Source organism: Megalobrama amblycephala, linkage group LG4, assembly GCF_018812025.1.
Source record: "Megalobrama amblycephala isolate DHTTF-2021 linkage group LG4, ASM1881202v1, whole genome shotgun sequence".
In the NCBI taxonomy this organism is placed as follows: domain Eukaryota; kingdom Metazoa; phylum Chordata; class Actinopteri; order Cypriniformes; family Xenocyprididae; genus Megalobrama; species Megalobrama amblycephala.
Genome location: NC_063047.1, coordinates 8,888,107 through 8,911,347, shown reverse-complemented (window position 1 = coordinate 8,911,347; position 23,241 = coordinate 8,888,107). Strand labels below are relative to the sequence as shown.

At 35.1% G+C, this 23,241-nt stretch overlaps 2 protein-coding genes across 4 annotated transcripts in view; one reads left to right on the top strand and one right to left on the bottom strand.

The window, feature by feature from the left end:
* Nucleotides 1-2,603, top strand: part of ppp3cca (protein phosphatase 3, catalytic subunit, gamma isozyme, a) — a 39,628-nt gene extending 37,025 nt beyond the window's left edge. For all 3 annotated transcript variants that reach the window (XM_048187265.1, XM_048187263.1, XM_048187266.1), the window contains one exon: nucleotides 1-2,603. In XM_048187265.1, coding sequence (XP_048043222.1) covers nucleotides 1-164 — 164 coding nt within the window. In that variant the 3' untranslated portion in view covers nucleotides 165-2,603.
* Nucleotides 2,589-17,631, bottom strand: adam28 (ADAM metallopeptidase domain 28). Its single transcript, XM_048187262.1, has 22 exons — nucleotides 17,431-17,631; nucleotides 16,596-16,684; nucleotides 16,265-16,338; nucleotides 14,873-14,951; nucleotides 13,513-13,589; nucleotides 12,497-12,692; nucleotides 12,127-12,189; nucleotides 11,737-11,808; nucleotides 10,327-10,496; nucleotides 10,048-10,129; nucleotides 9,074-9,204; nucleotides 8,576-8,753; nucleotides 7,587-7,676; nucleotides 6,153-6,348; nucleotides 5,939-6,041; nucleotides 5,669-5,825; nucleotides 5,369-5,449; nucleotides 5,057-5,147; nucleotides 4,862-4,964; nucleotides 4,692-4,779; nucleotides 3,979-4,065; nucleotides 2,589-3,286 (listed from the first exon to the last, which is right to left on the bottom strand). The coding sequence occupies exons 1-22, from the start codon at nucleotides 17,489-17,491 to the stop codon at nucleotides 3,260-3,262; spliced, it is 2,295 nt and encodes a 764-aa protein (XP_048043219.1). The 5' UTR covers nucleotides 17,492-17,631; the 3' UTR covers nucleotides 2,589-3,259.
* Nucleotides 17,632-23,241: the final 5,610 nt, after the last annotated feature.

Sequence of the window (23,241 nt, the reverse complement as noted above, 5' to 3'; positions counted from 1 at the left end):
CCATCCAAGGCTTCTCTCCTACACGGAAAATACGCAACTTTGAAGAAGCTCGTGGCCTGGACCGAATAAACGAACGGATGCCTCCTCGGAAGGACGGCCAGCAACCTGACGGTACCACAGTTAACGCTGCCAATGAGAAAAACGGCACAGACGGGAATGTGTAAGGGGAGATTTTGCACTTTTCCTCTCCTCCATAGCATTTTCTCTTTCTCTGCCACGTTTTCCACGAGACAGACCCCTCAACTGCCTGGGATGTGGAGAGGAATCATTCCACAAACAGAGAGAGAAATCACTTACAACTAAGTACAAACATGAGATTTTATTTATTAAATGAAATGTATTAGATGTAATTGATAGCAACATTTTAAAGATGAGTGAACATTTGAAAGTTTGCAAAATACAGGTAAACGGTCACATACATGTGTCAACCTTTAAACTGCAACTACAGTTTTGTAACTCGAAGACAGATGTGGGTTTAAGATGCTGTACAGATCAGGAGATCTAGTTAATCCTGTTTTATAATATTGTATGTCACAATGTATTTGGCAAGGGATGGTTTGACTGAATATACTGATGTATGTTATCAATAAATATGTCTGTAAGGGATATGTTAAGACAAAACAAACCTAAGGGAAATAAGTTATAAGTTCATTGAAAAATATTTTATAGCTACTTAAATGTTATTCAGTTTCAAGTAATATTCAGACTAAATGAAATTAGTAGCTGCTTGGGGATCCACGTGTCTGTTTCTACATGGAAAAACTAGCATTTATATTTGTTTTTTCCTAATACAGCACTTGAATCTTGCCAGATGACACACCACATGTAAGTAGGCATAACCTCGATCTTAAATAGAAGTTGTTTGATTCTATCTGTGTGAGTGAAAAAAGAAATAACAAAGCATGTCTTATGAAAGCACTGTCACAATCACATAACGTAACTTCTGCATCTGTACGGGAAGTTATTTTGGTCTTTTTAGAGCTATCGTTTAACACAGACTTCAAGACGAGGCTCTCTCTCCCCCATTTCTTTTCTAAAATGATGATAAATGAGATCGCAACCAGCTTTATTTGTTACTATATACAGTGGAATCTGTTAGTATGCCTATAAGCTTGTGTACACATGTAACAGCCAATGTGGGACGTGTGAAGTTGCTTTGATTGACTCAAAAGCCAAAGTCTTTTTTTGTGCTGTGATGAGTTAGCTGCCAGAGCTCTTATCTACCCCATTCTAGGGGAGGTAATTTTGCACTAAATGCAAGCCCTTGTAAATAGAGAACATCTATACGTAACTCTGAAGCAGGAAGTCTTATTCTCTCTCTAAAGAATGTCCTCCAGGCCATCATTTACTGCGAAGTATTCATTCTCTGCTGAGAAACTGCTCGTACAGACTATCGATTTCATCCGGTTTGTGCTCGAGACATTAACAAAGCATGCTGAGCTTGATAAATGTGTCACAAACTGATTTGGTGATTTCAGCTGTAACACTATGTGTGGGATTGTGGAAGGGATTTTTTTTTTTAAGGTGGCTGCTTGTTTTAACAGGTTTTGGAAAAATTGTGGTATGTCTCCGCCTACTGTTGGGATACAGAACTTCAAGAGACTATAGAGGAACAGCATTAAGCCTTTTAATGCAAATTTGTTTGTTTTTTTCTTTGTTTTTTAATCGTTTTAAAAAGAGCAGCACGTTTATCTGGTTTTAAAGCAGGTTTAATCATGATTTGCAATGTTGAATGTCTGATGCTATGCATATGAGCAACCCACCCTATTACAGCGGGTCATTTCTGGAAGCATTTGTAATGTATGTAACATTTTAGATAAGTTAATTTTGTAATATGTTTTTGTTTTATTTAGACCAAGTTTTTCAAGTTGTTTTTTTTTTTTTTTTTTTTTTTTTTTTTTTTTTTTGGAAATACGGAACCGGTTCTTCACATGAGTCTGATTTAAAAGTTACCTTTTTCATTCCAAAAGCATTTAAACTAATATGACAAATAATATGTTGTGCTCATCTTTAGATGTATGAACTCGCAGCTTTTAACAGAAATAAATGTGATTCCAGTGTAACCTTCTGACATACTGCACTGATTTGATCCTGCAGAACACACACACACGCACACACACACACTCTTCAGGAAATGCTGCATGTCTGTGGACTCTAAAGGGAAAATGTGCTACATTTATTTGCATGTATTTAATCTGATACCAATGAAATTACTGAGATTAGGCAGCTGATCTGGGATCAGTTATGCTGTTTTTCCTGTAATGGTTTAACAGGGTGTGGGCTGGTCTTAGTATACTGGCAATCTGAAGTCCTAGAGAAAGGAAGAGGAAGTTGTTGAGCTTTGTTTGCATACAGATTGAGTGTTAAAGAGCTGAAATGTTGAGTATTAGGCCTTCACTGGCTTAAGTCTTTGAAACACATCTGTGGGAATGTGTAGAAATGTTTATGCACAATTATAGCATAATTATAAATACAATATGGGGATTTAAATTGAACAGTCCTTTTGTCAAGTACATGTAATGTGAGGCCACCTTCAATTCTTGATATTATATAGATGTATCAGTTGAGAAGATGAATAAAAACTGAGATACTGTGGACCCCAAGTTTGGTCTTTTTTTTTAATCACCTGAATGTTTTTCAATGTACATTACATTAGTATTGCATTTTAAAGTACAATCAGATTTAATAAATACAAAACTAAAACTATACTATAAAGTAAACTTTAGAATTTAAGCATTTAGATTTGCTAATATTTGTTGAAAGTGCATTGTAACAAAATGTATGTATGAAGTACAGTATTGTTTTCAAGACATTGCTATGAAAAACTTGAAAAGAATCGCATCTATGAGAGTTTTGACTTTAGAGAAGCAGCTTTCTGTTTCTTGAACATTCAGTGGAAATGTGTCAGCTATTATTGCTGACAAATCATAAAAACCATTACTATACACAAGTCAAGCTCATTTACACAGAAACTGACTGTACAAATAAATAAATGTAAATTTATATATATAAAAAAAACATTCCGGTTAAAAACAAACAACTTAAAATTCATTATGTGACTCAAAGACAATCTTTTGCACACTAAAATTCATTTTGTGTTACTCTGATAAGTATGTGGCTTATTTTCACAGATATTGTCTTCTCCTGAAGAGTTTATTAAGCCTCTTTCAAACACTTGCAAGCCCTTCTGCAGGGTCTGGAGTGATTGAATATCCCAAAGTGTGGTTTCAGCTTCTTGAGGTTTGACAGGTGCTAGACATCACACCCTTGGAGGTGGTTTAAGAGCCTATGAGGGGGAGAATTAACATTGAAGAAAAAAAAAAAAAAAAATCTCATGTTTCTGGAGACATTGTAATCATCAGACCACATTTTTCAAATGTGTTATTCACTTGAAATGAACATGTCTGCTAAATTTATAAATTAACTTTTTTTTTTTTTTAAAGCTGAGTGATTAGTATGTGTAAAGATACATTATAGTTCAAAAGACCCAAATTTCAAAATTATTCAGTTCGTCCTTGTTTTTATAGCAGAATATCCAAGCTTGGAGTAAATGGTGACCAAAGCAAAGTTAAGTTTCATCTCAGTGACTGGATAAAGGTACAGTATAGTTCACCCAAAATGCTGTCAAAATTTATTCAATTCTTCCTTGTTTTTTTATAGCAGAATATCTAAGCTTATAGTAAATGATGAAAATTTTCAGTCTGTTTCATCTACTTTTGTAGATGTTGAATATTGTACATGAGTCTCATGGACTCTTGGTACTTCTCTGATGCTTTTTTGACATTTCGGAGCTTGACAGCTCCTCCCATCTACTTACACACTATGTAAAAAGAGCAGCACAAGTGCTGAACACTTGTGTTTCAAGAAAGAAATAAAGTCATGATAGGTTTGAAACAACATGAGAATGAGTAATGGTGACAAAATTTTCATTTCAGTGTGAACTATCCATACTGATAGTCATTAAACATGTTGTGTTACCTGACGTGCAGATATGAAGTCATTATGTAGAGCTCTGGCCTGGACTGAAACAGGTGGAGGTGGAGGAGGTGCTGAAGGTTTTATTACCTAAGAATATTAAGATCACAATGTCCTGATCACACTTTCATCATTCTTTGGGTATCGATTTTGTAAAAGATTTGTTTGTTTAAAGGTGCTAAAGAGGATGTTTTATTTTATACATTTTTGCAATATTGAAACTGTCTTTACTAACTGATAAAAGACTATTTATTAGGTGCACTGAAGGGAATAATATTAATATACATCATCTGTGCACGAGGTAGGGCCTTAAAAACATCAGCCATTGCCCTCTGGCTTGTCAATCACTGCCATGACGTTCCTTGTGCGAGACGTGCGCGGCTGTGCGCTCCAGTAACTTTCCACACTCTATAGGCGCCGCATGCAATGTTTTTGTCAGGAGACAGGAGGAACAACTGCAGATTATGAGTCACCTGCAGTGAGTCCGACATAACACTAACACGACACAGCGAATGCTGGTGGTAAACACTCGTGTTCCAATACTCGTGCACGACTTTTGGGAGGCATTCCCTCGAAATGAGCTGTGAAGGAGGGGGGTTGTTCTTACGCATGCGCTCATTTCAAAAACTCACTTTGGTCTCTCAGTCGACGAAAAGATCCTCTTTAGCACCTTTAAGCGAGATGTTTAAATTAAGTTATATTTGACTGCGAATTACCGGAAATGGCTTCTGATTTGGCATCTGCAATCCCTGGTGGCTCAAGTCAGGGATGTCAACAACATGAACTTTCTGCTGCCTTGGATGGCTTTTGAGAAAACAGCACCATTAAATACAGTCTATTTATTGACATCCCTAAATGTGTAAGAATCTATTTACTATACTCTTACATAGATGAATGTGGTGTGCTCTTTCTGCGTTTGTAAAAGAAGACTCCCAGTCCAATTAGAAGAATCCCAATCAGAACAACCACAACAATGGCTACAATCACACCTAGAAGTGCAAAAGAGACAAAAAATCACATTCATGATCATCAAAACTAAAAGAAAATGAGGCAATTTTGAATGCAGCATCTACAGTACTACCTTTAGACAAACCATCACTTGCGGTTGTTGATTCACAATCTGGCGGCAGCCATCCAGGTTCACATCTGCACTGCAGTCTGTGATCACAAACCTGTAACACATACACTTAATGTCAAACCTGTAACACATACTAATTCTTAGTTCTAAATCAACTTCGGATGTGAAGGAAAGTCACGTTAATAGATTCGAAATAGTCATAAACCAACAAACTCTTAAAATAAAGCACAGAAGACAGTATTGCTGTAGGTCTATTTGTTTAATTTTATGAGGCAAATGAGAAGTTAATGTTCGAGAAAGTAATATTTCACCTACCGCATGGCCTTTGCACTTGGCTGAGCAGTTTGTTGCTTTGTAAGCCGTCTCTATGTCAACGCACTCATTCTGGTTACAAACCTGAGTAAATAATAAATAAATAAATAAATAAAGAATGACAAGAAATAAATAATATGCTTCTCTTTGCTTAAAATGATTTAAATGTCACAATTGTGGCAAACCTACTAAGTTTACAGCTTTCTTTTATTAGAGGTCTTTAAAGGAATTAATTGTTATTGAACTACAAGGAAATTGGTGTGTTTGTAGTATAACTGGTATGCATATGGAGATCAGCCTTACCAACCCTTCCCCACATTTGGTGCCAGTGTCGACTTGGCCGTAATCCTCTTCAGGATTGCCGTAGAATGTGGCTTTACAGTTCTTGAATGTTACCAATCGTCCATAATTGGGACCTTTGTTGCCTTTTACACAGAACAGTTTTCCACACATCACATCTCTGTAGATAGATAAATAAAATTGGTGGTTGATCAGATGGGGCAAAATAGTAATTGGACAGTATGATATGTGAAAGGATTATTAATAGATGTACAGATGGATGTAAAATCTTACTGTTTTTGGCATCCGATATATTTATCGCCATTACGTTTGCAGTAGGCGTAGTACTCTGCTCTTGTGTTTTGGTTGTAGCAATAGTCTTCAGCCACCTCAGCAGCTTTATTTATTTATTTTTGTAATAAAAAGTAATAAAAGCACAGTCATATGGGGTTCAGCACTGATTATTTTTCAGTATTATAGTTTTGAATCAATATATTGCTGTACTCACTTGAACCCCACATTTTAATGCACTGCTCCTCTCTCTGAGGGCACTGGCCATTGTAGCAATAACCTTTCCCATTTTTGCAAGGTTGTCCATTGACTGTAAAGACATCTTCAGGACACACGGCTGATTTTCCAGTGCAGGACTCGGGCAAATCGCAGTCATCATTTTTTGGACGACACACATGTGAGGTTGGCATGATCTGATGGGGAGGAATAAAAAACATATGTAGGTTTCTACTCCGCCTTTGTTGCGTGTTATAGGAGGCAGGGTTTATGTACATTTTAGGGTTAGTGATGTCAGGAAGAAGCTCGTTGTAGTCCTTAAACAGACAATTCTTTAAAAGAAAATATCTCCCTTTGCATTGAACTTTGAGCGTTGTAACTTTGCAGACGTTGTTTATACTCTAACAGTAACATTACACACTAACTAAAGTTACAAAAGTGAAATCATAATCAACCACCCCTTTAAAGGGTTAGTTCACCCAAAAATGTCATTAATTACTCGCCCTCATGTTGTTCCACACCCGTAAGACCTTCGTTCATCTTCGGATATTTTTCATAAAATCCGATGACTCACACAGTTCATGTGACTACAGTGGTTCAACCTTGAAGTTATGAAGCAACGAGAATACTTTTTGTGCACCAAAAAAACAAAATAATGACTTCATGACAATATTTAGTGATGGGCGATTTCAAAACACTGCTTCATGAAGCTTCGAAGCTTTACGAATCTTTTGTTTTGAATCAGTGATTCGGAGCGCGTATCTAACTGACAAAGTCATGCCCTCCAGTGGTAAACCATTCAAATTTCGAAACACTTATCACGTAACAAAGCCTCGTTTAATAAAATCATGTGACTTTGGCACTCCAAACCACTGATTCGAAACAAAAGATTCGTGAAGCTTCATGAAGCAGTGTTTTGAAAGTCGTTTTTTTTTTTTTTTTTTTTTTGGCGCACAAAAATATTCTCCTTGCTTCATAACATTAAGATTGAACCACTGTAGTCACATAAACTGTTTTAAATACATCTTTAGTAGTTTTCTGGGCATTAAAAGTGTTAATTGTCATGCTGACAATGCAGGCCTCACTGAACCATCGGATTTCATGAAAAATATCTTATTGTGTTCCAAAAATGAACGAAGGTCTTATGGGTGTGGAACGACATGAAGGTGAGTAATTAATGACAGAATTTTCATTTTTGGGTGAACTAACCCTTTAAGATAATTAATTTTTTTTCATGAAAATTGTTAGTATTATATCTCTTTTGATACAGAAGGCACTTGGGTGTTTGTTGTCCTTTTTTTTATTTAACACAGAAGCTTAAACACAATAAATTGTGAATACATGTTGTACCGTATATCCCAAAGCAGTCCTGGTGATTTGATATCTTCATGAATTGATGAATGATACAGCAAAATTAAAACTCTTTGAATCTTACCTTGCAATTCTCACAACATTCTCCTGTTGCACACTGTGAGCCCTCTGTCAGTTTGCAGGTGGTTGCATTGCAGCATGGGTTTGTACACTCCTATGCAAAAACATAAAGAGTTAATCTTGTTTGTGAAATAATGCCACTGAGAATGTCTTAAGATATCTTAGCATAGTGGGTGTAGTTGTCATCAAATAATAAATGTTTTTTTAAGTTCTAGTTCTGAGAATTTAGAAAAGCTCTTGGTAAGTAATTTACTTGTCAAAGTAGACAATGAATAAATGACTGAACATAAGGATCCAGTGACAGTATGCAGTACACCCTATTCAAATTCTGTCCAAATGCGATGACTAATGTGCATGTATAAAGAAACCTTCAGTAATTCATGTATTCCATCTGCAGAGAGTACACTTATAAAATTGAAATATTGAAAATGAGAGAGATTGTCCCATAAGCACACCAAACACAATACTACTTTAGCAACTTGTTTTCATGTATGCTGAAAAACATTCCTGAGAACTGTCTGTGCATGTCAGTATTCCTGACAGTGTCTGGCTTTGATTGGTTGAGTACTTCTAGTGAAATAACCTTATGTGAAGAGTACATTTTAGTGTCTTTACATTCCTTGTCATTCTAAAGGGTATTTGAATTTTGTGTGTGTGTGTGTGTGTGTGTGTGTGTGTGTGTGTGTGTGTGTGTGTGTGTGTGTGTGTTGTTTGTTTTTGGCCACTATTTGTCTTAGTAATGTTAAAAAACACCAAACAAATCAAAATGCTTTAACATCACAGAAAAATGACACTTTTTAATCACACCTCTACCCAAATCATGTATATTCTCAGGAATCACACTAGGAAAAATGACTCAGTGGGTTTGTAATTAAAAAAAAAAAAAACGTTAACAAATAAATTTATACTTGGTATACTGAGTAACTTAATATAAATTAGTTGCAAAAACATTTCAACATTGAATTCAGATTTAGGAAACCCTAGTCTGCTTACTTGCACCGTTCCACAGTCACATTCTTCTCCTATCTCCACAAATCCATTTCCACACACAGCCGGCTGAATCAATTCTTTTGGTTCGGGCTTATTTAGAAGACATTCCGGGTTTCTGTTGTTCAGGTAGTCTGCATAGGTACCAGTACTACAGCTGCTAAAGTGTTTAGGGATGAAATAGCTGCGGAGACATGGAAGGGTGATATTTGATCTGAAATTTTTTATTTTAGGCTCTCCGTAAACTCCTAGACTAAATAAAGCGCAGAGACGATCAGAGTTGTACTTAGAAAACTTATGATTTATTAATATTAACAACAGTGGAATATAAATGTCTGTTAGAGTGATATATTAGTACAAATAAATCAAAATAGTTTATTATTATAATAGTTTGTTTTTTTATTTGAGAATGCATTATATATATATATATTTCAATTAAGCATGCTTAGGTGTATGGAAATAGAGGCAGATTTGTAGGGAAAGAAAATATAGGAGGTACTGTACCTGAGAGCAGCTGTCATAATACAATCTCTATCAGAACAAACGCAGGAGCTGCTGTCATGACTCATCCCGAGATTGTGCCCCATCTCATGGGCCAGAGTAGCCCCCACTGCTATAGCATTAGTGTTGTGATCCTTTGAAGAGGAAAGATCAGTTAGCACTCATACATCGAGGTTAACATTGAGGAAAACATGGATATTTCATTCATTTAGTCTATATTATAATCAAGTATTATGAAAAATTTGTGAGGAAGTAAAAAATAAAACATTGCAACAATAAGCAATACGCCACAGACGAGACAATGGGCAAAATTAGTTCCTCCATTATTGTGAAGTAACCATTCTCTCTTCTCTTGAAAGATTTTACACACAGCAAAACAGGACCCGATAAGAAAACACAGATGTATTTAAACACTTTCACTTTCTTGACCGCTTTTCAGATGCAAGCTATTTAAAACAGTCCGTGTGACTACAGTGGTTCAACCTTAATGTTATGAAGCAATAAGTGATATACACTCTGAACCACTGATTCGAAACAAAAGACAAAAGCAGCGTTTTGAAATCGCCCATCATTAGATATTGTTGCGTAAAGTCGTTATTTTGCTTTTTTGGTGCACTAAAAGTATTCTCGTCACTTCATAACATTAGACTGAACCACTGTAGTCACATGAACTGTTTTAAATATGTTTTTAGTAGCTTTCTGGGCATCTGAAAGTGTTAATTATCTTGCTGGCAATGCAGGCCTCACTGAGCCATCTGATTTTATCAAAAATATCTTAATTTGTGTTCCAAAGATGAACGAAGGTCTTACGGGTGTGGAACGACATGAAGATGAGTAATTAATGACTGAGAATTAATGAGAATTTTCATTTTTGACCTATCAGCCTGCGCCATTTAGTTTCATGACAGAACTTTGTGTGTTTGTATATGTTTATTAATATCATTTTAAATACTTTTTTTAAAAGAAAATATTAATACCTGCACAATCCCTGTTGAAAGACCTCCACACAGGGTTCCAATGTAAGCTAGACCCACAGTTGATCCATCAAGGTCAATTGCACTGGAAGAAGGGAAAAAATCAATGTTCAATCTTTGAACCAATCCTGCTGGATTACGTTCATTTAGTTAACAGTCTTTTTTCTGGTTCAGCTCATAAACCAATATCAAAGTAGAACACAATGATGCAGATTGGAGCAGAGTAAGTATTGGAGCAGTTCTGAGCTGAATGTGTATTTTCACACAGTTAATGGAGCTGACCTGAGAAGTTGGGCATTGTCGTGCTTCTTTCTTTTGACAAGCTCACTGTTCCTCCACTTAGAAAAGCCGTCTAAGGTTGCTCCAGCAGCAGAGGAGACTGTTATCTTATCGCTGTCTGTCCACACTTCAAATCCAGTCAGAGCAACAAAGGTGTTGATTTCTTTATAAACCTGCAAACCCAGAAAAGAGTGACAGAAAGAGAATTGTTATTGTATATTATGTATATATATTATGTGGTCCAAAAGTCAAAGAATGCTAGTGATTTTTTTCTGATCCAATACCTGTGCAAAGTTTAATTGAAAATTCAACATACAGTCAAACCAAAAATTATTCAGACATTTTTGATAGTTTTGATAAATATTTTTACTAGTGGATACAGGACACTATAGTTAATTTATGTAAATGAGGATAGCAAAATAAAGTAAACTGTGACATATTATACCCAAAAATTCTTCATACATTGGACTACCAGTAAAACTTTATCAGACACTTTGACCTGACCATGTTTTGCTTAAGTGTTATCTGACATAATTAAGATTATTTTTTCTCTGACACAGTTTAACTCTGAGATCTTGTCATATTTTATTACCATTTTTTAAAGCTATAGTGAATAAACTGTTCAAGGTGTCTGAATACATTTTGGTTTGAATGTAAATGTTTAAAAATCTTCAAATACAGAATTAGTACATGTATCTAGTACTATTGTATTTAGTAGAAACTTTTAGGTAACACTTTATTTTACAGTGTCATTGTCACATATGTACGTGTAGTTACTATAGTAAAAATTGTGTATAATTACATGCAACTAACCCTAAACCCTGTACTTAAATGTATAATTACAGTGTAACAAAGACACCTTAAAATAAAGTGTACACCACTTTTATTTAAAGTGACTTACAATACAGTAACATAAGCATTTCATCAGTTATTTTGTTATTAGTTGTTACATTTAGTGTTTTGTATGTCCCCCTTTTGGATGAAATTGACTCACAAGCTTGTGGAAAACCTGATTTTCACAATACCACGTTATTCAGCAAGATTTGCATCTTGTGTGCTTTAGTGGAAGCAAGGAAGTCATATGTCACAAATTTGATAAGTCTAGAACCTAGAACTAAGAATCTGCACTATTTCTTACTCATTTTATGTCATAATGTTCCCTTGTTTTACATCACTTTTGAATGAACAAGTTTGAATCACAGGTTTTCAGAGTTTTAGACTCCACCATGTTTTGTACTAGTGTGTCAAACCAGTACAGTAAATATATAGATGGCAAAAATCTGTATCTATAGTCATGTGGTCCTAGATCAATTATCACACTCAAGAATCCTTATTATCAGTTCCTGTGGCTGCGTCATAAATATTGTCATGCTGTACTTTTTTAATAGCATATATATGTCATCAGTGACTCACACTATTGATGAAATTGATGATCTCAAATATCCTCTTTCTCAGTTTCTCAAGATCGCTGCCGAAATTCTTGTACTGAGAGGGGAAATAAATTGAATTATCAATCAAAGCATTATGTCACACATTAGTCACACTGGTATTAGGACACTATCTCGGAAATCTGTTAGCATCAGTGTTTTCGTATTTACAAATTTAGAAACAGTTTGATTCCAGAAAAATGACAATGCTGAACAAACACAAAATCCCACACAAATTCCTCTAACCTAGTGATTTTTTTCTTTCTTTTTTTTTTTTGCTGATAATGACTGAGATCATAAAATGGATTAAAAAACCTTTATCTATTAATAATTAAATCTTTGAAACAACATTAGGTGCATTGCTTGCCGCTCTTACTTCTCTGTTGTCTGCCACAAGGAAGAACTCGATGTATTTTTGTTGCTGGAACAATGTTGGCCCCTGACCAAGAGGAAAGAAATAGGTGGAAAATAGAGAACACAAAACAAAATAATTAAGCAAAATCATTTTAGAAACAATTCGAACTACCTTACTTCAGTGCAGTGCATATGAATTAGGGTAATTTTGGACATTTCTTGAATATTCAACTTCAGCAACTTATTGTGATTTTGACCTCAACTTTGCAGAACAACAATTGAGACTATCACATGACATCCCTGTTAAAATGTGGTTAATCCTTGTGAAACTTTAACCTTATTGTGCTTTGCTGCTTTCTGTAATGCTAACGTAAATGAATAGGCAGTCTTACTGAGGAACGAGAACGGGTTTTGAGGATGCGTGGAGGAGTGCCATCCTCACTCTCATCCCAACTAGTGTTGGTGACTCCACACACCCTCGGCGTGTCTCCATGTGCGTCTTCATACTTAAAGACAGCATGGTCACCATCACTATCTTCGGACAACGGCTCGATCAGAAACCTCTGCTCTGCTGTTTGGAAATAGCCTCTGTAAAAATAATTCACACAATGGGCATAATGTAATTTGAGGGTCTTTAGGTCTTGTTTGACAGAGAATAAGCCTGGAAAATACAGCTGGCCTAAGAGGTGACTTAATCAAGAGTGCTTGGGAAAACGTGTAATTCATGGAAGTAAAAAACGCAAGTCACTCTGTAACTTCCTTCAGTTGCAACAAAGTAAAAAAAAACATGATTGAGGCAACAAACTGCTGTACAACAGTAGTGATTGAATATATTTCTGGCTAAAACAGCTTTCTTAAAAGCTTTAAATATTTTAAACAAACTTTTTTGAAGATTTATGTATATAACTATTTAACTAAAACTATATAACTAAATATAACTGTATAAATAAAAAATAATGTTATTATTTGTTAAAGCAACGTAAGTCGTCATGAAACAGAAGGTGTGATAGCCTTTTTCGCCCTATTGTGACAAATACACGAGTGAAACGGGAAGAAAAATGTAGGGTGGAACTTGATTTTGTCCACTGGAAATTGGATCGTTAGATTTTTATCAATTTCTATTGCTGTGATCTCATGTGAGCGACAGGTTATCCTGCCCTCGCACCGAAAAATCAGAGAATAGATGCATTGTAAGAGGGAGGGGAAGTTGATTAAAGGTTATGTCATAAGATTAAAGGTTATGAAGGTGCAGGAAGATAAAAAATGATATGCATGCATAGATAATACCTTTTATAATAAATACAGCAATGTTCGGTAAAAAAAAGAAGTGCCCATTTTGATTTCATCGTGACTAATGTGTGATGATAAAAACTGAAAAGAAATATCTTTTGCAATTGTGTTTCCCTACCGTAGTCCATCACAGGTGCTCATGCTAACCAATGACTCGCTGTCATTTACTATTTTCCCATGATAATAGCATAAGTCCTGTGGATGAAAAAGGGATTCAAATCAATCTCTCACACTCTGGATTATATCAGAGTAATAATTTATAGCAGATTAATTTTGCTGTATGTTAAAGGGTTAGTTCACCCCAAAATGAAAATTCTGTCATTAATTACTCACCCTCATGTCGTTCCACACCTGTAAGACCTTCGTTCATCTTCAGAACACAAATTAAGATACTTTTGATGAAATCCGAGAGGTATATGACTCGTCCATAGACAGCAATTTAACCACCACTTTCAAGGTCCAGAAAGGTTACAGCGTTAAAATAGTCCACGTGGCTACAGTTGTTCAAGATTAATATTATGAAGCGACGAGAATACTTTTTAAAATATTTTTTTATTTTCTTTAAAATATCTTAAAGGTGCTAAAGAGGTTCTTTTTGTCGACTGAGTTTTTGAAATGAGCGCATGGGTAAGAACAACCCCCATCCTTCACAGCTCATTTAGAGGGAACGCCTCCCAAAACTCGTGCACGAGTATCGGAACACGAGTGTTTACCACCGGCATTCTCTGTGTTATTAAGCCGGGCACACATTTAATGACTAGCTAAAACATTCTGACTATGCTCAACATACAGCGATTGTTTCCTGCTCCTGAAGCAGATTTATATACTTTCACATGGAATTTGAACACACCGACTGTAATTGCAGACTGAAAGGAACTGGCTCTGACTGGACGCGTTTGAGCGCGATTAGTCATAAGTATCAATTTACATTCATAATCGGCCTTACAATCGTTAAGTGTGTGCGCGACTTAAAGCCGTGGATTCATTATGTCGGACTCACCGCAGGTGACTCATAATCTGCAGTTGTTACTCCTGTCTCCTGACAAAAACATTGCATGCAGCGCCTGTAGAGTGTGGAAAGTTACTGGAGCGCGCAGCCGCGCGTCTCTCACATGGATCGTCATGGCAGCGATTGACAAGCCAGAGGGCCAATCGTTTATGCGATGATCGCGTAAACGATTGGCTGATGTTTTTAAGGCCCTACCTCGTGAACAGATGATGTATATTAATATTATTACTTTCAGTGCACCTAATAAATAGTCTTTTATCAGTAAAGACAGTTTCAAGTAATATTGCAAAAAATGTATAAAACAAAACATCCTCTTTAGCACCTTTAATTTGTGTTCTGAAGATGAACGCAGGTCTTACGGGTGTGGAACGACATGAGGGTAACTAATTAATGACAGAATTTTAATTTTTGGATGAACTAACCCTTTAAATATCATATGTTCTATTACTGCATATTGGGAATAACATACCAGATCTTCAGGTGTGGTTGTAACAAGCATCCCGTCTTTAGTGTAGTGGGTCTCACTGTAGTCTTTAGTCAGCATGCCACTGTTGACCAACACATATACTGTATCTCAGATCAGTCACAAAAAGCTCACTAAAACCCACTGAGTTCAGAATACTCCATTTTTTTGACTACCTCAAAAAAATTAAGTAAAACAACTCAAATCTTTTAAGTCAAACTGAATGGTTGCAGTGATGCAGTGGTTGTAAAACCTGATAAGTTCAAAATACTCAAAACATTTAAGTAAACAACTCAACAATTATTTTAGTAGAACTTAAGAAATGTATTTTGTACTACACAAACTTGCTAATTACAATTTAATTGAAATATTGGATAAACTGGCACCTAATCTTTATTTTAGTTAGCAAATGCACTATCACTGTAAAACCCGATAAGTCCAGAATACTCAAAATGATTGTACACACCAATTACTTCAAAAAATTTAAGTAAAGCAACTAAATTTTTTAAAGTAAACAATAATTATAAATAACAATTAAGTCAAACTAAAAAAAATTAAATTATTTTATTTAATGTTTATGTCCACTATACTTAAAACTATTGTTTACATATTTAATGTTTCTTTTAATTATTTTGATGCAGCAGTTATGAAACCCAATAAATTCAGAATACTCAAAACATTTAAGTAAACAACTCAAGGATTATTTTATATTACACAAATTTGGTCATTACAAATAAAATCAAATATTGAATAAACTAACACCTAATCTTTACAGTTGAGTGTTAGTTAGTGACAACACACTCTAATGTAATCTTCAAAGAGACTATCACTAATGAGCATGAAATGTTCATCGTCATGCAGTACGTATAGCCTTGAAGTTTCACAGCCTATTCTCGACCAAACCACAAGCACTACTCTTCACCGCGATGGTAACCCTAGAAAACATCAAGTTTCACAGAAACACCTCTTCTCCTGTATTAATCTTGTGCAAAAACAAAAGATTGATGTAAAATGGACTCGGTTAGCGTCGGTTAGAGCAACGACATGATGTGGATGACGTCACTTTACGTCGCTCAGTAAACTTAAAAATAATCATTTAAGTATAAGGGTTTACTTAAAAATGTTGAGCTACACAAAAATAAAACTAAACTCCTCATTCAGAAAATAGTTTTAAGTTGCATCAATGATTTAACAGACTTTAATTGCAGTGTACTCAATCTTTGTAAGTTAGTAGTACTGTTTGGGTTTACAGTGTAGCAAATATTGTAATGTAATCTGTAGTTTCAACGCACATATTTTTGTCAGTGACAATGAGGAACTTTTTTTTTAGTTGCAACATGTGCGGATTTTAGATATCACAAGATATGCAAAAAATGATGACAAAGGAGACAGACTCACTCATTTTTCTGGAGATGCATTTCAATGTCTCTACCACCCAGCGTCATGGCATATTTCACTGTATCAGATCTTGACTGCAGGGAAAGAAATGATTTAGTTTGATTAAAATATTTAAATATATGATATATAGTGGTATATATCATACAGTACACATTTTGAATGTCTCCCTTATCTGAACCATATATTTCTGGTCTTGGAGTTACTAAACGAACTGATGAGTTGAATCAGGTGTGTTTGATTAGGAAGATTTGGAAAATGTGTACTGTTAGTGTGCCTCCAGGAACAGGGTTGGGAAACACTGATATATAGTAGTGGGTAGATGAGAACTCACCTTTAAATCTCTTTTTTGTAGCTCATGTAATTTGATTGGTCGAACAATCTCATAGACCTTTTTTCCATCAAGTTCAGAAAAGTGACCAACTACAGCAGATTGACAAACAGAGGGAATTATAGACACTGAATCACAGATCAGTCATAAATACAAACAGACAGTAATTATGATTTATTAGGCTATATATGGCTGTAGGATTTAGATGTCAGAGCTGTTCCAACTGATCCAAATATTTTAGTGAAAGCACAAGTGTAAACTTGAACATTGTCTGTCTCAGACCTGAAAAAGATTGCATTAGGGAGGGATTAAACTTATGCTAATATACACAATGCTATTGACCCAAAGTGAATAATAATAATGAAGTACATGTATTAATATGGATTTTTATGTGGATCTGTTTGTTAACACACATTTTAGTATTAATACTGATTACTATTTAATACAATTTTATTTAGGTATGAGTTCAAAATGTATTTCATATTTACATGTAATACAAAGACACAGCAATCTGATGTGTTACCAATTATTTCATATGAATATGCAATAATAATAATATTGTTTAAAATATAAAAATATATATAACAATATTATTTAAATATTTATATATTTATGATTAAATAAATATTCATAATTTCATAAAATGTAGCACACTTTCATTCTGTTCTTTTTAAAAATTCTAACAAACATTGTTCTCAACACAACATTGCCTTTCTTTGCATGAACTCTTAGACTGTGTCAGTGCAGCGCATTATTACCGCTGAAGAGCTCACGGCAGTGCATAAATAAGTTAATCAGTCATTGTGGAGCGGAGGTACTGGTGTATCCAGTATCTTACCTGAGGGATTGAGTAAAACACACAGAGTGAAGATCCACAACATCAGATGTCTTCTGGCCATTGTTAGTGTACAGAACAACTGAAACAGGATAGTTTGTTAAGCGAAGTTTTATAGTTCACCTGAAGTGTAGTTTATGGCACAGACCACACCTAATGCAGAGCTGTCTAAGCTCTACACATGTACTTTCAGGAAATGACACAGGGGTATAAAAGATTTGTGACCTGCTTAGGCACGCCCCTGAGAGTGTCAAAAGAATGCAGGAAAAAATACAGGCAGGCTGTGACGTAATGATACTTGCTTAATGTTTAAAAAGTGCTGCCGTTTGAGTCTTCAATGTCCTTGTTTGACTTCTCCGAATAAGTGACCTAATGAAGGATGTCTGTCTGTCTATCTATCTATCTATCTATCTATCTATCTATCTATCTATCTATCTATCTATCTATCTATCTATCTATCTATCTATCTATCTATCTATCTATCTATCTATCTATCTATCTATCTATCTATCTGTTTGCTGTCTGTCTGACTGACTGTCTGTCACTTTAAATCTTGTGTTGTTGAATAGAATTGTCAGAGCAAAGATTTTTGAGGAAATGCCTTTACTTTGTTCTTCCAAGAGAAAACACACAATAAACTTTCATTTAAATTCATTCATTTTTATTTTGTTTATTCATTCTCTGAATAAACAGCATAAACGTCTCTGTAACAGCTGCACATTTTTACTCTGCTGCCAAGGGGAAATCACGTGTAAAGAAATTTTGTGCTGGTGGTTGAGGTGGTAAATCCGGTCTGTTATGTTCTACATTTCCTTTTTCCATATTTTTGTTACAATGATATGTAAATGTAAAATACAAATAGTTTAAGAAACATTAGCCACATGTTGAATTTGACCATTGTTAAGACTTTGTCTCTTAACAAATTGTGCCATAAATCTAACACAAGATGTTCATTCTAAAACAGGAAACTGTGCTCACCTCAAAACACACAGAAAATTTACCACACTAATAACAGCCACGGTATCTGCACCTTCTCTCACGTAAATAAAATGTTCAATGCATTTGACAATTTTGACACTTTATTCCAGTATACACTGTTTTTTACATAATGTATTCAAGGACACCTTAAACTGACAAACAAAGAATAATTTGGATAGATAAATATACTGCTTGCATTGTAATGATTATTTAGCAAAATGTTACCAGATGAATATAATAAGCAAATTCCCTGCATTTGTAAATACATAGAAGCATAGAAACAAACCTCCATAGTCCTCCATGGCATAAAAATTGTGCCTTACCTTCACTTTGTTGCTCCTCTTTCCTTTTTTCGTTTGTTTGATTTTTAATTTTGTTTAAGATGGATTCATATTTGCTAATACTGGGTCTTTTTATGGACATTGTTGGGTCATCTAGTGAATTTCAAAACATAGTTCCTTCCCTTTTTTCAGTCCTTGGGTTTTCATAAAGATGTCAGAGCATGAAAATGTCTAATGTGAACCAAAAATAGGACGCTCTTGCCCTGTAGTCTGTGATTTCCTCTCCCACTGAAATGCATTCTCTTCTTCTAATACACAAGGTCAAGTCAAGGACAATAATGCAGTTATTGTGCTTTCTCCCGATGCCTCAAACAAAGCTATTGTTCGCTTGTTGGAGTGGAGAAAGCATGCAGTGTCCATTATGGCTGTATGTGTTGCAAACTAGCCTTTTCTCTCTTCCCTTGCCTCCTCCTGCTCTCTGTCCTTATGTGACCTATTGCTCATTGTCTGTTCTGTCATGGATCTTAACTTGTGTGTGATTGAGATCTGGTAGATAAAGCTGTATCATATGTAAATCAAACCTTGTTGCTTTAGGTAAGATATTCATCACTCCCCAAAGGACCTGAAAGGATTTGTAAACAATATTGACACTGTCAACGTTCATATCCTTAGTATGAAAGTGTTACACGCGTTACAAACACTACTGTTCAAATGTTTGGAGTCAGTAAGATTTTCAATGTTTTTGAAATAAGTCTCTTATGTATGAAGCCCCTAAAGGAACATGATGAAGGGAAAAAAATATGAGTGAGGAAAAATTATTGCGTTTTTCCCCAAAAACTTTGTATTCGCTTGCAAAACTTTGAGTTCTTTGCGAGCGAATGCAGTTTCTTGGGCGAGTGCAAAAAACATTGAAATACGTATTTGCTCCCTCCCATACTTATGATAACTAAGGCTGCATTTATTTGATCAAAAATACAGAAAAAAAGGTGAAATTTTGTTACAATTTAAAAAATTAAATATTTTAAAATGTAACTCGTTTCTGTGATGGCAAAGTTGAATTTTCAGCATCAATACTCCAGTATTCAGAGTCACATGATCCTTCAGAAATCATTCTAATATTGGTGTTCACAAAACATTTCTTATTATTATGAACATTTAAAACGGTTGTGCTGCATAATATTTTTGTGGAAACACTGATACATTTTATTCTGGATTCTTTGATTAACAAAAGAAAGAAAAAAAAAACAGAATTTATTAGAAACGACTATCCCTTGCATCATTGCCAAATAAAAATATTAATTTCTTTGAAAAAAAATCTTACTGACCCCAGATTTTCAAATGATAGTATGTTTGTAGCTTTGGTTGTGTTGCAGCAGATTATTTTCAACAAAGATATTGAGATCGTTTTTTGTTTTTTGGACGTGCTGCCCCCATTGAATTAAGAAACAAATTTGGACATATTCGAATAGGACATGATGTAAAAGCATGAGAAGATTTAAAGCATTGCATGAACTATTGCCACACTGTACTTAAATGTTTTTACAGCTCCTCACAGGCTTACAAGGCCTCATTATGAAATGTTGTGGCTTCCAATAGAAAACTATATTGCAGTATCTTTAGTAGTTGTATTTTTAAGTAATATATGGAAAAATTAACTGTTAGTAATTAACTGTTATCATAAAGTCCACATGAATCTAACAACCTTTGGTAATTCTAAGCACTTGTGCAGGATGATACTGTGTTCATCAAGGATTTTGAGTTATAGCTAAACCACGTAAAGATAATTATCAGTTGGAGAAGGCATGCAAAAACCTGCTTGAGACCTCTGAAAATCATGTTTCCACATTCTTTCCCTGAGTAACAGCAGTATTTGACCTGCCAAATGCTTTCGCAAACTCATGCAGCTCTAGACTGTGGACCATTTTGTTCCTCTGTCTAATAATTGTATTGTTTAGTAAAATTATAAACAAAGAATAACTTGGCAAAGCTGAATGTATAACACTTTTTTTTTTTACAAGTTGAGCGTTTTACAGATATCAGTATCTGCAGGACAGTCCTGCCAGGACTGTTCAGTTTCCCCTCAGACCTGAATTTTTTCCACTGAGCGATAAAGATATTGGCTCATCTCCAATGTATAAAACAGTCTAAATACAACATTTGAACAAACTCATTTTTCATGTCCACCACAATGGACACCAGGACTGAAGCAACAAAAATTCAGTATATTTTAACCATACTTTTGAGCTAGAGTTTAAACACAGTATGTGAACTAGCATTGATGATTTTGAGAAGAACACTGTAACAAAAAAAAAAAAAAACTCATTTAATTATTTTTGTGAATCTGAGTTTGTGTGTGTGTGTGTCTGTGTGTGTGTGTGTGTGTGTGTGTGTGTGTGTGTGTGTTGCTGTGTATTCACTCATTTCATATTCACTGTTCTTGTTTTTCACTAAAACTAAAAACAGAAAGACAGAAAGACAGTTTATGTTCACAACATTGAAGACATAAAATCATATTAATAATACATTTTATTAAACCCATTGTGAAACTTAAAAAACAAACAAACGTGTTCTACAGCTCTGAAGATCTTCAAATCAACTTTGAATATTATCACTTGTTACTATGAAGAATAATAAAAGTTGATGATGCTTCCGTGAACATAAGTCTGCATATAAAAGTTAAAAAAGAAGCTCCTCCACCTCCTATCTAGTTAGTTAGCCATGCATGTCTTATGTGATTCCATGAATTTCAATCATTTAAGTTATGGGTCATGCTTTCATTGTGATTGGTTGATCAGGGACCAATCAGTAACCAGGCAATAGGCTACTTAGTATTATAAAAACAAAATCTTATTGGTTTAAACAAAAAAACATGTGATGTCCATTGTGCTGGCCGCAGGGTCTGAAGGTGTAAACTTCTTTTGCAACCTTTTGTCTCCTTGTGTGAACATTTTTAGAGAGATCTTTTGAGTGTAAGAGTAATTACTGACCACTTGGTGGCACTGTCCGCAAACTGCTCAATGTCAAGATATAAACGGTCATTTTTTACATTTCTTGTGACTAAAAGAAATCAAATAAACAACGTCTCGGTTACGTATGTAACCCTCGTTCCCTGAAGGAGGGAACGGAGACGTATGTCAGTAGTGACCGACGAATTGGGATATCAATTCGTCGGTCACTAGGCCTACTGACATACGTCGAACGTGACCGACTGAAAGGGAACAGATGTTACATCCCATTTAATAACTAGCCTATGTGCTCTTTCTGAGTGTTTACATAATTGTTTTTCTTTTTCTGGGCACAATAATGCGTTCTGTTGCTAAATCCTAAAAACAGAAACAGTTGTGGCCACAAGAGGGCTTTCCATGACCACTGTTTGCACTTACCTTGCAGATTCTTAACTCTTTATTGTTAGTAGCAATTAATACTGTGTGTGTGTGTGTGTGTGTGTGTGTGTGAAATTGGATGCATAAGTTTATGCAAAAACAGTAGACTGTTTTTCCATGTATAAAATAATTATCTCATGCCATGAGAAATCTTTGAAATTCACCTTTCAATTCTCCAGTGGAAACAGCCATGTTTAATTTCTTAGTCTGTTTTTGTCTTTCTACATCTCCCTCCAGTCAATGATGAAGGAAAACTTCTATAAAAAGGAAAAGAGAAGAGCAGACATTTTATGTGATTTGTTTAGTCTTCTCTCTTTTAAGTTTTATAGAGATTAAGTGATGGATCTCATCTCTCAGATGTCAGCTTTTAGATGATGTAATTGCTTTTAAACTTATTAATATGATGTCTGCGGCTTGTTTTATTATTATTTATTATACTGTCCAAACGTCTCATTCACTGTCTATGTGTGTATCTGGTAAAAGTGACTTATTGTTTGCTTGATCTGTTTTATACTTACCATGTATTTCTCTTTTTGGAACAACGCTGTTACATATAATACTGCATACATGAAGTCCATGATAATGTATACTGTGCTTGTCTGTGAGGAAAATGAGTTGGCATTCAAATTTTTGCATACTGTGCACATGCAAGAAAGTTTGCATACATGAAATGGAACAGCAAGCTGAAATAGTGCCTTTTGATGGTTGTGTTATGGATAAATGATAAGCTACAACCACAACAAATGGCACAAATGACATGCGTGACTCTTTTATACATATTATTTCTATACAGTAGGTCATCCTTTGTTTTTGGATTTGTGTTTAATTAAGTTTGCAGTCTCTAACTGCGTTACCACTTGGATGAACATTTGCTGTGTGTATTTCTACTGATATTACCTCAATGACCTGCTTCCCCCATTGTCTGCGCTTCTGATGAGTATCCAAGGCTCTTCTGGTTAGTTAAATCATCTGCAAGACTGATTCCTTTTTTAGTGACTGGTTCAAAGCTGCTGACATACCAGGCTTTGTTTTCCATTCACTGCACAGTGCCCGCTCCAGGCACCCATATTAAACCCAATTAAACTATTCTTTCTCAAGCTAATTTGAGTAGGGCACTCAGCAGAAAGGAGCACTGGGTGCTGCAATAGTACAGTCGAGACATAGGGGTTAAT

Bases quoted from the DNA above. Each gene is read 5' to 3' on its own strand.
- adam28 (XM_048187262.1), bottom strand. From the start codon at position 17,491: ATGGCCAGAAGACATCTGATGTTGTGGATCTTCACTCTGTGTGTTTTA. The intron at 11,809-12,126 runs GTAAGAGCGGCA...TTCCCCTCTCAG, and splicing joins TTGTGGCAGACAACAGAGAA to TACAAGAATTTCGGCAGCGA. The intron at 3,287-3,978 runs GTAACACAACAT...TCCCCCTCATAG, and splicing joins ACTTCATATCTGCACGTCAG to GCTCTTAAACCACCTCCAAG.